The sequence below is a fragment of the Excalfactoria chinensis genome, chromosome 20 (genome assembly GCF_039878825.1).
Source record: "Excalfactoria chinensis isolate bCotChi1 chromosome 20, bCotChi1.hap2, whole genome shotgun sequence".
Classification (NCBI taxonomy): domain Eukaryota; kingdom Metazoa; phylum Chordata; class Aves; order Galliformes; family Phasianidae; genus Excalfactoria; species Excalfactoria chinensis.
The window spans coordinates 1666883-1682676 of record NC_092844.1 but is presented as its reverse complement, the minus strand read 5'-3'; the positions used below and the strand labels follow the sequence as shown (position 1 = coordinate 1682676).

Sequence of the window (15794 nt, the reverse complement as noted above, 5' to 3'; positions counted from 1 at the left end):
TGGACTGCATTTATTCTTCCAACCTGAATTTCTAAGCGAAGCATTAATCGGGGATGAAAAGGCACACGCCAGATTTGCTGCTGGACTTATTAGAGAAACTGCACTAAAGGTTTTGCTGTTAAACTCAGCACTGTGCCTGCTTTCAGAAAGCAGATCTTATATTTGTGAGAGATTAATAAGGGAACTTTCATCATACTTGAAAACAGAACCACGTTTGGGATGTGGTTGGTAACCACCTTCGCCTTGTTCGCTAATGACTAATGTATTTTTAACATGACTTTTAATTAGCACTTCAATATTCTTTAGCATGTGACTGTAGTGCCTCCTTTCCTTCATTTTGCCCTCATTTCTCTCTTTTTGCTTCTTCTTTCCCAGTATCTTTGAAAGACCTTCTCAAGAAGTTAAGTAGCATTTCTGGGACTGCAGATGCAGCACTAGATGCAACGGTGCTTTCTCAACCTTTCGTGTTTAGCACATATTCTATTTAAGTTCCTCCCTATCCAATGCATGAATGAAAGGTTTTGCTGCCCTCATCATTAAAACAGCATTAGAAAGACCTCATGTGATTCAAGGAGATGATTCAGACTGAGCATTATGATGTGTACACTGATATTTGCAGAGGAAGCACAGGTGGCAATGGGACTGGTGGTGATGGGACTGGTGACAGTAGAACTGGTGACAGTGGGATTTAGCAGTGGCTTCTGGAGCTGGAAACTCAACTGAATTCAGCAGTACTTGGGAGGTTCAGAAGTGAATCAGTGCAGTGAGTGTGCCTTACAAAGCTGCCTTACAAAGGCTGGGCCATAAGGTGATCATCTCTTGACTCTCGGGATCCTTTTCTGATCCCATTCCAATGTAAGGTATCCTATGAAATGAATGTATTCTATAAATTAAAGGAAATAACATGGAGTGTCACTAATCTAGGCCCTTAGAGTAGCCCCTGTCAGCTCACTGAAAGCCGTGACCGTTGTCCTCCAAGCACAGCATCACAATTACAGGTGGGCAAAGTCTGCACGTGACCTTCTCACCTAACCAGAAGGTGCTGAAACCACAGAGCTTTGGGGAGCTGTCTCAGTCTTCCATTCCTTATCACTGCCCGTATTCATCTGCTCTGTGAAGGCTGCCTGAATTTCATGTACCAATATAGAACCAGGGAAAGCTTCAGCTAAGACGGACAGGCTGTTCTGCTCTTCTGGCCACTGCAGCCATTCAGTTCTTCCCCAGGAATCATGCGCATGTTGGCACATCACTGGGACAGACCTTTATATCCAGTTTTTGGATAGGAACTGAGAGCCTTAAGACTGCCCATTCGGCAGCTTTTCTTCTGTACCTAACAGGAATAAGATTCCCTAACAAGCACGACAGATCTGCTTCTATATATATCCATACATAAATATATAATGTGATATCCTAGTCATTTTCAGTAAAATGATCTGGCTGCCCCTGGCTTTTCACTCTTATTTCTTCCATCGTAAGGATTTTTGGAGCACATCCATCCTTCCCAGATTTCAAGACACGAGGACAACATTTGCAGCGTGGCACCTGATGTTAAACTTGATCTTCAGACATAGAAGCAAAGTGTCGAGCACCTTCTAATATCAATGCAGGAAACTCTGGAGCATTTGACCATTAAAAAAATTAAGCCTTAATTTTCTGGTAGCTCGAGGCTGACTTTAATGAAATTCCATCTCTGTTCAGAGGCAATGCCTCTCTCACCATCTAGTAATACATCTATTACATCAGCGACGATGTTTAAGTAGACTAAAGAGAGCTATAGCTGGGGGCAAAATACCATACAAGAAATTAAATGCCACATTTAAACATTTCAAGTGTGTGAAAATTGCATTCAGTGATTTGGGAGAACAGCTGAATTCCACCCAAAAGGGCAAATCATAGAATCATAGAATGGCCTGGGATGAAAAGGACCACAATGATCATCTCATTCCAACCCCCTGCTGTGTGCAGGGTCACCAACCAGCAGCACAGGCTGCCCAGAGCCACATCCAGCCTGGCCTTGAATGCCTGCAGGGATGGGGCATCCACAGCCTCCTTGGGCAACCTGTTCCAGTGCATCACCACTCAAATACCAGTTCTGCTTACATTTACTGCTTCTTTCATGTATGTGTTCCTTACATCTATCAGTGTAGGTATGACTGGGCATTTTCATCTCCTACCATTGTGCATTCCCAGCTGCTAGGAAACCATCTAAACATTTGCTTTATATGAAGTCCACAAAACTCAATAGAATTGAAGCCTCCTTCTCCCACTTTTTAAACTCAGCATCCAAAACAGAGCAAGATTTATCGGTTGTAGTTGGCTAACAGACCATAATATTGAAGTAATAATGACTTTCAGAAGCTATGCCATGAAACATTCAGTTTGCACAGGTATTAAGAAGTCATGGGTGTTATAAGGAAGCAAACACACACAGAGTGCTTAAAATGTCAGGCTGCCCTGGGTAAGTGATACGTGTTGCTGCTTGTGTCTAAGCAAGGGAATGTGAAACAAAGGCACCACTCAAAGGACGTCAGCAGTCAAAATGTGTAGGAAAACCTCACGTTAGATGCAAGGGCAGGAAAGTGGAACACAATCAGTGGTTGAGCCAATGCACCACGGAAAGCTTACCAGTCCAGCAGTTCTTATGATGAACACGGTTGAATCACAGCTACAAATCCCAATGTTAAAGGGGGTTGGTGGCTGGTTTTTGTTTCTGTTTTTTCTGGAGACAGAAAGATCGCTGTAGTTAAAACTCGGAGCACTGCAGAGCTATCATAGCTCTATTTTCATTAATTTACAAGGGAATTAATTATTGATCATTTGCACGTGGTTTTGTACAGACTGCTTTCAAACTGCATTCATTTCCTAAGAGCTTCATCTTCCTGGGGGAAGTATTTCAGCCTGTGACTGCAGGACACGTAGAGCTGTGTGTAGTCCTGCACCGATGCAATTAGGATCCAGCTGAAGAAACTGCTAGAACTGATTGTCAAGGATGAAGCCCAGGGCTTCAGCGGAGTTACAAGCCTGCAATGGCAAGGCATCTCACAGCCATGTTCTTTGAAAACCTATGAGGGAGTTTCACTGCAATGAACTTCATCCAGAACCCCCCTGCATCATTACAGTCTGTAAAGAATTGTACCTGCTTTCTTGTTCCAGAGCTCCAGCAGTTTCACACTTCCCCTGTTAGGCGATCTGTTCCCATGTTTGTATCTCATTTCTGCAGCCTTCAGTGCCTGTATAAAATCTAACACCCATCCCTTGAGTGGGACTTCAAAGCATTCCCATGTTAAAAGCAAACAGTGCATTACATCTGCATTACAACTACATTGTCCTACGTGGGCTTCTTCAGATGACACAGCAGAAAGACAGAGCGTGTGACATTGTCCTTGAGACAGCTGGAGTTGCTGCAGATAATGCAGTGACCCTGACCAAAATAACATAAGCTGTGTATTTATAACATGCTCACACTTGTTATTTCATTTACAGATTTGTTTGGTGACTCTTAGAACGTGTTGTGGAATCAGGGAGATATATATATAACTGTCATCAAAGGGTTTCTAGCTGCAGGCAAGCACTGAATATCAGACTTCTTGGTGATGCCCTTTGCAAGAAGCCTGGCTGGATTTTAAAGAATAAGTTGGATGGGTTCTACAGAATTAAATGAATATATATATATACATAATGAAAAAGTAATGTAATTAAAAGGTCAGCATGAGTGAAAGTGGATGACTAAGGTCAGATGGCACTGGAAGTGGTGTGGGGTGTTTAGAGGCTGTGAAATGACGTGGGATTACTTTCTGCCTGAGCAAGGAACAAAATGGGATCTGTTGCTGGACATGGGTGTATTGAGACAGGTGGAGCATAGGACAGCAGCTATGGAAGGAAGCAGATGAAGTGGATTTGATTACGTGTTGTCCTAAGCAGCAGCATGCATAGCCTTTGTACTGTGATGTGTTCAGGTACACAGAGGGAAGCCTGGTCTAACACTGACTGCATCTGCTTTGGATGGAGGCATTCCTTGGGTCAGTAGAATAGAGCTGATTTCTGATGCTGTATTTTGCTTATTGATATCGATTAGTTTCAAAAGGAATTCTGCCAAAAGGTAAGGCTCAGGTAGCACTCAGCGCTGTAGAGAATGAAGAGAGCAGAAAACTCCCTTCTTATCTCTTTGTATGGGAACATGACCTAGATTTCATTACCCATGGCTGCATGAGAGAGAAGAGCTTTTTTATCCTTTTATTGTCTAATCTGACTCAAAACTCTTACAATACACTGGTTCTCATAGCAAGAAATACCCTCTAAGTGACTTGGTATGTTGCAGGTACTCTTCTACTTGCATTCTGTGTACTGTGATGTTAGATGAAAGCATCCAGGAGCACCAATAGTCTCGAATAGGTAAAGTAATTGTAAACGATTCACCTGTGCAGTCTGTCTTCAGGCATGCTGAGAGCAGGGCTCAGCTGCTTTGCAGTTGGTCTAAGATCCTACCACTCACTAATGGTTTGTTCCACAGCTGGTGTAGAAAGCTGCTTTTTCTTGTACTTGCCGTAAGGAAATGGAATTTGAGGCGGTACATTCACTTGGACCTGGCTTTTCTGTCAGAACAGACAACGACCTTTCCCTATTAGCCAGGAACTTCCTCTTCAGGCAAATGTTCAGTAGCTTATAGTCATTTTCTTGCTGTTTCTGTGCAATAGCAGTAAGTGCTTTTATTGCTCTGATTTAAAGGGAACTTTTTTGCTTGTTGCCCGAGCCCAGTGCTTTTCACTTCTCCTTTATTTCCCATGGACTGAAACACGGAAAGGTAACCATCCTCAACCTCTTTGGTTTTCTCTCCTATTTCCCCTTTGAGTTTCTATTCTGAGGACAATAAGGACGCGGTGCTGCCAACCCCAACTTCTCACAGAAGAAAGCTTTGTACAGGGAGCTCTATCACGAGCTGTGCAGTGCAGGAGTGTGTTCTTCTTCTTCCATCTGTGCAGACACAGTCACGCTCCGGGGCTCCAGTATGGCAGCCTGTCTACAAGACACAAGATCAATCCGAATGCTGCAGGTTCCCCATTTCCAAAAGTCTTGGAGGATGTCTGAAAGCAGGAGGATCTTCCACCTTCCAGGCCGGGGGGGGTTCAGAGGGCTGCAGAGCACATTGCTGCACCATCTGCCGTGCTCCGGGCTCAGAGGAAGAAGGTTGCTTGTGTTCAGGTGGCAGCCTGCCTAGAGGAAGCTGTGCAGCCTTGGGGAGGATGACTGCTGTCCTGTTCTGCTGGCAGCTTTTGTTACGTTGTGGGAGAGAAGAGCATGAAAAGGGAAGCCAGCAGCAGAACTGCAGGGAGATAGGCAGATAAGGCAGATAGAAAATGGCTTTTAAGAGTCAAAATTTAGTAAGCTCATCATCATTACAGGGCCATATAAGCCAGAGTGATAAATGAATTGCACTGGCTTGGCTAAAGTTCCCTGTCACATCAGCATAAGAGCTGGGCTGCATCCAGGTAAGCAGTCAGGTTTGCACCACTAGTGCTAGAAGCCCGGGGTTTGTAATAAAACCTAATGTGCTGTAGCAAGGCAACCACAAGGCAAATGAAAATCATAAAGCAGGGGCACACATCCCTTCTGCAGAGTGGCACAGTGTTGGTGCTTTGCTGTGCAATGGAAGCCTGCCATGTGCTGCACACACAGCAGTGCAGTCAAAAGCTGGGTCCTGTTTTGTGATCCTTAGCAGACAAAGAGCAACGTGAGTCCAGTAAACCAGCAGCACTTCTCACATCACTAAAGCACATTTCTCACATTTCCCCTTTACATTCATATCCTCAGCAGCAGATACAAAAGTTGTCTTGCTAGCGGCAATACAGACTTGATTCCTTCAGTGTTTGTCCATTCTAGCCCTATTTCTATACTCTCCCTATTTCCCCTCTTGTAAACGAGGTAACTGGGGATATGCAGTAAGCTATGACCGTATTATGTTCCTCACCATTTTTTAGATCTGGACATTTTTGCTTTCACTATGAAGATCGTGGCTCTAGGCGTCCTTCAGCAGTGCAGCGAGGCATAATATCTGTTAGTCGGCCTATCTGCTGAAGAGTTGGAGAGGAAAGGTTGAAAGAGGTCAGAGTCAAACGAGCACCCATTAAACCTAAGTTGTCATTTTGACCAGAAGAAAAAGGCAGCTGTAGCTGTGTACGTGGGTAAAAAAATAAGGGGTAGAAGGCATCAAAGTGCAGAAGGAAATTCAATATCCCTGTTATCCCTTTTTGGAGTCACAATGTGAGCTCAGAAGCATTAGTAGGGAAATGTTCCTGGGCCTCCTGGTGTAGGTGCATCCTGAGTTCAGCAGTAACGCTTTGAATTCTCAGAATCACAGCTCCAGGTCATGTCGTAGAATCATAGAATCATAGAATGGCCTGGGTTGAAAAGGACCACAATGATCATCTCATTCCAACCCCCTGCTATGTGCAGGGTCACCAACCAGCAGCACAGGCTGCCCAGAGCCACATCCAGCCTGGCCTTGAATGCCTGCAGGGATGGGGCATCCACAGCCTCCTTGGGCAACCTGTTCCAGAGCGTCACCACTCTCTGTGTGAAAAACTTCCTCCTACTATCCAACCTAAACCTCCCCTGTCTCAATTTAAAACCATCACCTGGAACATCACCTGGAAGAGTAATAATGGACCAGTGTAATGGGAGGATTCTCCAGAGGGCTGTGGAATGGCTTTTGGAGAGCGTCAAATTTTGTTCTTTTATTTTTCCTGAATTTCATACAAATTCCTAAGCCTGGAAATAACCCTTCAAACATTTTCCTCAGGCGTTTGTTCTCTGTCCAGAGCAACAGATGGTTTCATCAATATTCCTCTGATTTGTTTCCCTCTCCTCTTCTTTGCAGGTCTCCATGAAATCCAGTGTTCCCTGCCTGTAGAAAATAGAAGAATCTTTCTGAATGAATTATCTGAGGTCAGCTTTAGTGAATGCAAATTTAGTTTGTCATTGACGGACCTTTTTATCATCATCTTCTCTGGAGTCGCAGTCTCCATTGCTGCAATTCTATCAAGCTTCTTCCTAGCAACTCTAGTACACTGCTTCCAAAGATGTGCTCCCAGTAAAGATGACGATGATGATGAAGACGACAGTGAGGACTGAACTTAGTCTGTATACTTAAATTTCCTTGGTTTATAAACTAATGGTAGATCAGCAGCCAAAGTCTAGGAAGAAAACCAGACTACAGGTTTTAGACGTGATTAGATTAAACCAATGTCTAAGGTTCCACACTAATTTCATGAAGGTCACAGGTTGGAATTAACAGTTTGCAGCTGAGATCGTTAGTTTTACTTGCATATATAACCCGATGCAATGAGTGCAGATTAATTTCTGTCATCGTTAGTCAAACGTTGCATTTAAGTCTGAAGGCCAGAAGGAAAAGGGAGAAAGGAGAAAGAAATAAAAACGTTGCACTGTTTTAAAAGACTGTCAGCTTCCACACCGTCCTTCTGATCCTATAGAAGGTCCTGTAAGCACTTAGTAGCTTGTTTTAAATGTGCATTTGGAAAAGGGCTGGATGGGGGGAGGCAGCTCAGCTGGGAATCTGGATGCAATTCAAGAGTGTCTTTCCTACAGTGAATTAATGGGAGATTCTAGCAAGCTCACACAACTTTCTGAGTAACAAAACACAGTGGAAAGCATAGGAAGGTTGCCGTTTTCTCTCCACGAGTCTTCTCTCTAAATACTCATCCTTCTTTTAATGACTGACAGCAGTTGCAGACATTCAGCCAAAATTTCCTTTTCTACGGGCAAAATGTGGTTGTGGATCTGAGTCTCTGAGTCATCCACTGCAGCTGCCTGACACCTCCTTGGCTGTGGCAAAGATACGAACTGCAACGTTCCTCTGCATTTTCAGCTGCAATGGAATAAAAGAATTCCCTTCTGTGTAATGCTAGGCACAAGTAATTGTTGCAGTGTTCAGCCTGTTTAGTTATTTAAAACACTAAGGGCTATATTCTGCTTCTGGTTATGCTGGAGTAAACCAGATGAATTGAACACCACGATCCTAACTGCATAAACAAGAGTGGAATCTGGCCCAGGTTATTTCTGACCGTGCTATAGATTTGTCAGAACTTGAGCTCTACTATATAACAGTAGTTATTTTTGTTAAAATGAATTAAAAAGTGACATTTATTACAAGGGATTTTTGGAATAGTGCCGGGCAGCTTTTTAGGATAAGTATATTTTTAAAATATTTGTAATATAAATATTTTTTTAAAGCTCTGTGTATTTCAGATATTATCTAGAATAGCTGGGAGGGCTTAAAGGTAAGAAATAGCGTAGGAATAAACAATCTAAGGACCGTGTGCTATTATAAAAGAGCTGATTAACGTAGCATCTAATAAACTACTGCAAACACTATAGTAGTTCTTAAAGAAACCCACTCCAGTTATAACATTGCCTAGCTCAGTTAATGTAAGCGGTCTTTTATGGACACTTGGTTCCACATCTCTTGTATCAGTTGTGCTGATTGCCCCGGCAGACAGGAGCACATTGCACTGTGTGTTGAGGAGCAGCGTGGTCCAATGGTGCAAGGTTAAGGCTTGGGGCACCTGGCTGTGGTTCCTGATCCTAGAAGACTTTCAGCAAATCCCTCTTTCTGTCTGTGCCTCCATTTTCCCACCTATGAAATGAAGATCGTAGTAACCGTTCATCATTTTAAAGTGCTTTGAGATATGCAACAAGGGGGCACTCTATTGGAGCTATGTAGATCAAGCTCAAGCAGAAGCTATGGAATAGATCTAATGGGATCCTGTATCAGTATGGCTTTGCTGGCATCACAGGAGTTAGTTCATTGGCTTATGGTGTTTGCAATGGGAACACAAAGAGAGTTTACTTACTGTTAGCTCTACAGCTTATTCAATGTGACTTAATGCTGCCATCGTTAACATTATTACTTCTAAAATCACATTGAAACAGAATGAAGTGGGGCAGCGAGAGGATGTTCTGTATCAATACTGTCTTCTGTTATTCTCTCAAGACAAATGCAATGACATGATTTTCACTGTGTAGTGCCATGTTTAAAAACAACACAAATATATTTATAATTTCAACACGGGCTTTCATGTTTATTTGTATGTGGGTATGATAAAAACAGCGTCTGATTCTCTTATTGAAGGGAGAGATGGTGCAGTGTGGTTGGAAATACACGACTTGTTGCCTGGTACAGCTGATGCAGCACGCTCCCTGTGCAACAAATATGGATATGTTATCAACAGTTTTATATTTAGAGCTCTGCAAATTGTTCAGTGGTGGAACAAGAAACTGGGTCACACCTTTTTGGCTGCAAGTTTTATGATGGACTCAAAGCTTGCATCCACTAAACAAAGTGATCTGTCCTACCGTGCTTTCCAGTGACTCACCAGTGAAGGTTTCAGCAAATTTGTACCTTTCCTTTGGTCACAAATATGTGGTTTTGCTTCATTATCCTGTAAGGTTGGCTGATTTTGCAGAGGTCGCATCTCAAACTCAACTCTTTTGACTGGGTTCTGCTCTTACTTGCAGGTTCATCCCACTGCGATGCCTCAAAACGAAGATCTAGATTTGTTCTTAGTTTGTAGCCTTTTGTTCAACCCAGCATAGAGCTCTGAAAGCCCTGATTTCATTTGGAGCTTAGCACCCCTCAGAACAGCGAGGAACAGACCAAGCTGACACCCACATAACCCAATGCAAGCAGAAGAGCAAGGCTTAGTAAAGCTTTCTTTATGAAGCTGCCATTCGGGACACTCCATCACATCAAAGCGATTTCACAAAGTATGTTTGTTTGTTTTTTCCAGATAAGAAACTTTAATTAATATGTTATGCTACTGATTAATGTCTAATTCATTAGTATTGAATTCATCCAGTTAGGAATATTTATCCATTGTAGGCATCAACAGTTACGTAGTAGTACATAGTAGGTCCGTAACCTTCAGCACAAAACATGCCCCTATTGGTTCACTGCCAGAACTGGTCGTCACCATAATGATTCCCTGCAAATAGACCTGATGAGGAAGTGTCCCCAGGGCTGCATTATTACTGCAGATTCTCCTCCACAAAGGCAGTGACATGGAGGTTACCCCATCTCCAGCTTTGTGGACATGCAAGTCTCCCTGTGAAGGGATCCTCCTATGGATGGCATGCAGTGAGCTTGCACTCAGACTGCAGTGACTCCCATTGGTGAAGCTGCCAAGTGTAATTTAGCTCCCTGTGCAATACACTGCTAGCTCAAGAAACACGGCCCATGCATTGTTGTAAACATGCAGTTGCAAGTTTGTCCTCCTTGACAATTTTCTTCAGAAATGGCTTAATCTTTGGGATGGTATCCCCCTCTGTCAGAAAGGAGCAGACATTTAACCTACTTCAAAGGGGAGGAAAGATACTAAGCATGACCCAAATAAAATGTTGCAGGCTTGGAGAGCCAGGAAGCAGCTGTCACATTGCCTGCAGATACGTCTCCTTGATGAAATGCTGGAGTTTGGTATGCGTGAGGATCCAAAAATGTGCAAGAAAGCAAATCTGCATAATGTAATTGAGATACAGAGTGACTTTTTAGAAAGTGTGCATGTTAAGAAAATGTCTGATCCTCAGAAAGCTAAAATAAAGATCACCTGAAGCGACTGTCCAAAGCCAGCATTTCATCCTCAGTCAGCCTGTATCTTTTTGAGACAGCTTCATTCCTGCTGTGACTCTTACTCAGATGTGAGCATTAATGGGTCTGGTTTTGGTGCGGCATAAAAATGCATTGGGAAAGCACCTTGAAGGGATGGTTCTGGAAGCTCTTAAAGAGGAGCATACTGCTTGTCTCCCTTAAATGTGTAGTACAGGGTGAGCCACTGTGCTCTGAGAGCTAAAATTTAGCCCAGCTTACTTAGGGACCACCTAAAATGGTCTTGTCTTTCTGCTGTGGGAATGGCTGTGTGCAGCCACCTGTAAGTATGGATAGAGTTGCACACACTTGTGCAGCAGGGAGAGAGCGTGTTTCTAACAATACTAGAGCTTGCTGTAACTATCATCCCTGTAGACAGCCTCACTGGAACAGCTGAAGCCTGATGGAGATGCTGAGCCTGAGACAGTGCTTCATTCCTAGTGCTGACTTTCAAACCCATGGGAGCAACTCTGTGCAGGACTTTTTACTGATTCAGCATGTGCAGCCTACACGCTACGTGAGTAAATGAACTCAGTTTCCAAGTGGCTAGCTGGCACACTGCTAACTTAAGGCCAAAATAAAGGGTTGGGGATAGTTTCTGAATAGAGTAATTCCTCTCGAAGATACCATAGAATCATGTCATTTGTGCTGTAATCTGTTTGTACTGACTTCTAGCTGCAACTCATTTGCTTTGCTGTGGAGGTAAGTCATGGTGATTCACTGCGGTGAATCTTTATGTGTATCTTCAAATCTTGTCTGCATCTTAAACAAGATGAATCCAGCTTGGTACTATCTCTGCATGGTACAGCAATGCAAATCACCAACTAGAAAAAACACTGTTTTGTTCATGCTGACCAATCGTCCATCTACAACTAAATAACAAGCTAGAGAAACCTACTGGATCTTAGACTGACAGAAAGAGTGACAGTATGTTGTGTTGCAGAACAGTGCCTGAGTTAGGAGGTGTCTCTCCAGTTCCCATCAGCTCTTCTGGCTCACAGGAGCTCCATGAAGCCTTGTGTACCATTAGGTTAGCAGGCATTATGTGCTTTTTTGGGGGTTGTCAAAAAACATACGAGTAAACACTTCAGAACAGGCTTTTACTGTTGGTTTTGTGGGAAGTGAAAAGTTTAGAGGGAGGTGAGCAGCAAATAAGGGGTGAAGAAGACAGCTTGGGCTGGAGTTGTTCAGCAGAGCTAAGTTTGCTTCACAGCAGCGCTGTTGTGATGTCAGAGCTGCTTTTTCTCCAAGCAGTAAGTAGGTTCTAAAGGTATGAAATGGCACAGCCTCTTAAAGAGTAACTCAAAGAGTGGCTGGTAGAGTTTTAAAGCTTGTTGCTTACCAGTTGCCTATTGGAAAGCTTTATTTTGATTCTGATTTTGATTCCAGTGTGTCAATAGGTTGTACAGAAGTCTGAAAGTCAGGAACACCCATATATATAAAGGTGATGGCGAGATGTGCTTCAGTTGTTTCACCAACCTGAGGTCATTATTCCAAGCTGGTATCTGTGGAATACAAGTGGTTGGACTTTGACTCTCCCTTTCTTTTACCTCCACCAAGGAAAGCATGGGATAGAGGCACTGTACAGCACCTTACAGACTCCCCTTAACTACAACAGAGAGCAAAAATAGGATTGAGTTGAGCAGTAAAGCCAGCTTTGTGACCTTTGCTTGAAATCTGAATGTGATACAGTCTGGCTATCTGACGTTCCAAGACATAGCATGGAGTTGTTGTTTAAGCCCTCTTTAATGAGGGCAAGTTGAAAGACTTTACAGAAATAGAAATAATATTTAGTCTTCATGGTTCATAACAGGGATTAAATAAAATGAGCATATTTGACAAACAGTTCTGGTCTATTTTTGCTCACCAGTTTTTCTCAGACTGAGTGACTGTCTACCCTTAGGAGCAGATTAGGTTTGCAATCTGCAGTGGGTTAAAGTATTACTCTTTATCCTTTCAAGATCTGGCTGCAAATGTGAATTTGGGTCATGGAAGGAAATGACCAGAATAAATCCCTTATGGTCATCTTGGTCAGCTTCACGTGGTAGAACAAGAGTATGTTGCTCTATGAATGGTTTCACTGCTTTCTTCCCATAGCAAGTCCTAACTGTTGCTGTATTAACTAGCTTCAGAGTAGGCTTTGTGTAGAAAGTGACAGAGGAGCAATGTATGCAATTATTCCATATTGTTACTTAACCTCTGAATAACTGGAGGTTGGAAATTCTCAAAGTCTAACTGCAAATTCTATTTCCAGCAGTGCTGTGATTTTGAAGCGGGTCTGAAGTAAGGTGAGCTGCCCTCAGCTTCAAACAGAAAGGAACCTTTTTAGGTTATTTAGTCTGGAATGGCTTTTTTTAACAATCAATTTAAGAAGCCCTGCAATGCTGGGTTTCAGATGTTCGAGCCATAACCTCATGAACATTATACCATATGACAAGAAAATCACTACAGATTTAACACAGTCTAATTTATGTTATTCCTTGGGGGAACAAAAGCCATTAGGCTGAGAAGTTTGTGTTGTTTTCAGAAGGAAGTATTTCAGGCAGGCTGATTTCCTCACATCCCTTCCATAGTGGCATATGGGGCGCAGCTTATTCACCACTGAACGTGTTGGTGTGAGCACAGCAAAGGAAATCATTGCTTTCTGCTTAACCTGAGCTGTGCTTTAACAGTAATAATTTGAGTTGCGTGTTGGCCTCAATTCTCCTTTCACTGCTGCATTATTCAGGATCTGGTTCCTATCTGCTAGGACTGGTAGGGTTCTGTTGGCAGGGCCCTTGGCAGTGGTGCTCTGTATGTGTATTGGTAACTGAAGTTTGTGATTTTTGCACTGGGGGGTGATTGCTAATTCTAGGCTTACAGCTGGCATTGTTTGGAGACTGCAGGCATTCTGTGCAGACACAAGTCACGTAGCTTTCCAGATTCCTTCTGGCCTTGGAGGTATTGCTCTCAGGTCTGTGAGAGGGGGATCTGACCCAGCTTACCACAACTTGGCTGCAGCCTTGTGTGACTGACAGCAGCACAGAAGTTGCCATTAGAAGCACATTCTCTTCATCTGATAACCACTGTACGTCTATGTCCTAGTTTGATGATGGATTTATAATGAATGTCTTTAACCTCAGCCTAGCCCAGCCATCTGCTCTGTGCAGCAAGCTGGCTCTTCAAAGCCATTTTCTGCTTCAAGGTGTCTCCTTTTAGTCTACAGAGCAGTGAGTCAGCTCCTCCCACCAGAGCAAAGCATGATTGCAAGCATGCAGGTGCAAATACCCAGTGGGAATCACAACTTGCACAGAGCATAGCAGCTGGATATGATGGTAACCTTTGCACCGTGGTGAATAAGGACTTGTCAGAGGTGGGAGTGTGGGCATCAAAAAGAAAGGGGGCTGGAGTGCTGCTTCCATCAGCCCAGCATGTGAGCACTCACCTGTAGAACCTCCTACAGAACACTGCACCAGAGCTTAGCAGAGCTGCTTCTCAGCTGAATCCCTGAGAGATGACATTAATCTCTTGAGGGATGTGTTTGGTACGGGAATGTACGGAAGGAAAGATTTTCCTCTGTATAGGATTGATGATCTGATTAAGGCAAAAATCAGAGATAATTACTTTGCACTAATCTAGTGGAGGAGTATCTTAGCCATGCTGGTTTCATTCATTGCTTTTCTGAGTTTTAAAGCAAATGATAGGAATTTTAGACTGATTGCTTGGTCTGGTTTTGTTTTGAGAGGATCTTTTATTGAACAGAGATACTTGGAAAAGCATTTAAGATACGGGGTTATTATTTTCATGTATGCATCCTTGTTTTCCTCCCCGCAGCATCACTGAGTTCACACAATCCCCAGGGCTGTATGTGTGTAAGGCTGCACGCTCTGACAGCATCACCTGTCATTTGCACAGTGTTACCAATGACCTGACCACGTTCAGTCTTTGAATTTGATTAAATCACACCACTACTGAAGAGAAGACTCTCCCCAACAAGTTCAGTGGCTACTGGGTAGGTTTTTATAGAGCAAAATGGCTTTAGATTCTTCTAAGCAGTCGTGGTCTGTGTATTCATGTGCTTCCCATTCAACTAGCTGTTGACTTCCCATCCTGAAGGTCGTCTTTTCTTTTCTTAGATGCAGGAATTGAGACCTCCATTAGCAAGTCACGCTGTTCCCACAACAGGCAGCCCCCGATCAATTCCTCTCCTCCCATTTCTCAGATATCCCCCCCATATTCCAGAGACTTCTTAAACTTGCATGGTGGCTGCCCATAGTGCCATGTCCAGGATGGCTCAGGAAGGGAAGGTGTCGGTGAGGGCACTTCCTTAATGGAAATAATTCTGAGGTTGTATAACTGCTTTCCACCTACTTACTGTTATCACTAATGAACCTTTCTCGACCCTACTGGATTTTACTCAGTATTCTGTTCCACTGCTGCAGAATTAAGGATGTACAATCTTAAATGGAAAAGTGTAAGAAGCTTTGTCTCAGAAAGTGACATGGGAGGCTGGTCTTTTTTTCCCATGTTCATTACAAGTTGATCCCCCCCTGCTGGCACCTTCAAATGAAGTGATTTCAAACGAATGTGATATTAAAGCTTTAAGACAGGGCTTTAAAATAAATGAAATGCTATCAGGACTGTAATAGTAACAGCTGCTGTGTCCACCAGCTGGATGGTGGAATTAATCACTCCGTCAAATCCCACTTGCAGAGTACTTTGCTTTTTCTCTTTCCCTTCTGCCCCTTCACTAAAAGCACAGGATGAACTGAGCAGAGGTGGCCCACAGCTGGTTTATCAGGGAGCGAGGAGGTGGAAAACTTCCCCTGAGCTGTCAGCACAGCGTGCACCGTGCAGCTGAGTTCGCTTCATCTGCAACATGCAGATTAAAATCCCAGGTCTAGAAGTAGTGGGAGCTCAGGGCCAAATCTCTGTGCATAGCTGTGTGGTTCCCTCCATGTAATATTGAGGCAAGAACGTGCTGTTCAGTGTGTGGCTGTGTTTATCACGGAGGCAAAGCAGGGCATTTTGTAACCTGTTCTTGTAGGAGAAGTAGCTCTGCAGGCAGAAGTTCTGCCATCTGAGGCTGCTGGTTGTGGTGCTTTGCTTCACAAAGAAGGAACTTCTTTTTTCACTGTGGGATTGAATATTGACCTTGTCA

At 43.4% G+C, this 15794-nt stretch overlaps 2 protein-coding genes across 5 annotated transcripts in view; both read left to right on the top strand.

The window, feature by feature from the left end:
• Positions 1 to 9082, top strand: part of LRRC38 (leucine rich repeat containing 38) — a 49195-nt gene extending 40113 nt beyond the window's left edge. Inside the window, exon 5 of the mRNA XM_072354635.1 lies at positions 6875 to 9082. Coding sequence (XP_072210736.1) covers positions 6875 to 7128 — 254 coding nt within the window. The 3' untranslated portion in view covers positions 7129 to 9082. The remainder of the gene's footprint in view (positions 1 to 6874) is intronic.
• DHRS3 (dehydrogenase/reductase 3) overlaps positions 1 to 15794 on the top strand; it is a 148278-nt gene that overhangs the window by 38875 nt on the left and 93609 nt on the right. The gene's annotated exons all lie outside the window — the stretch shown is intronic.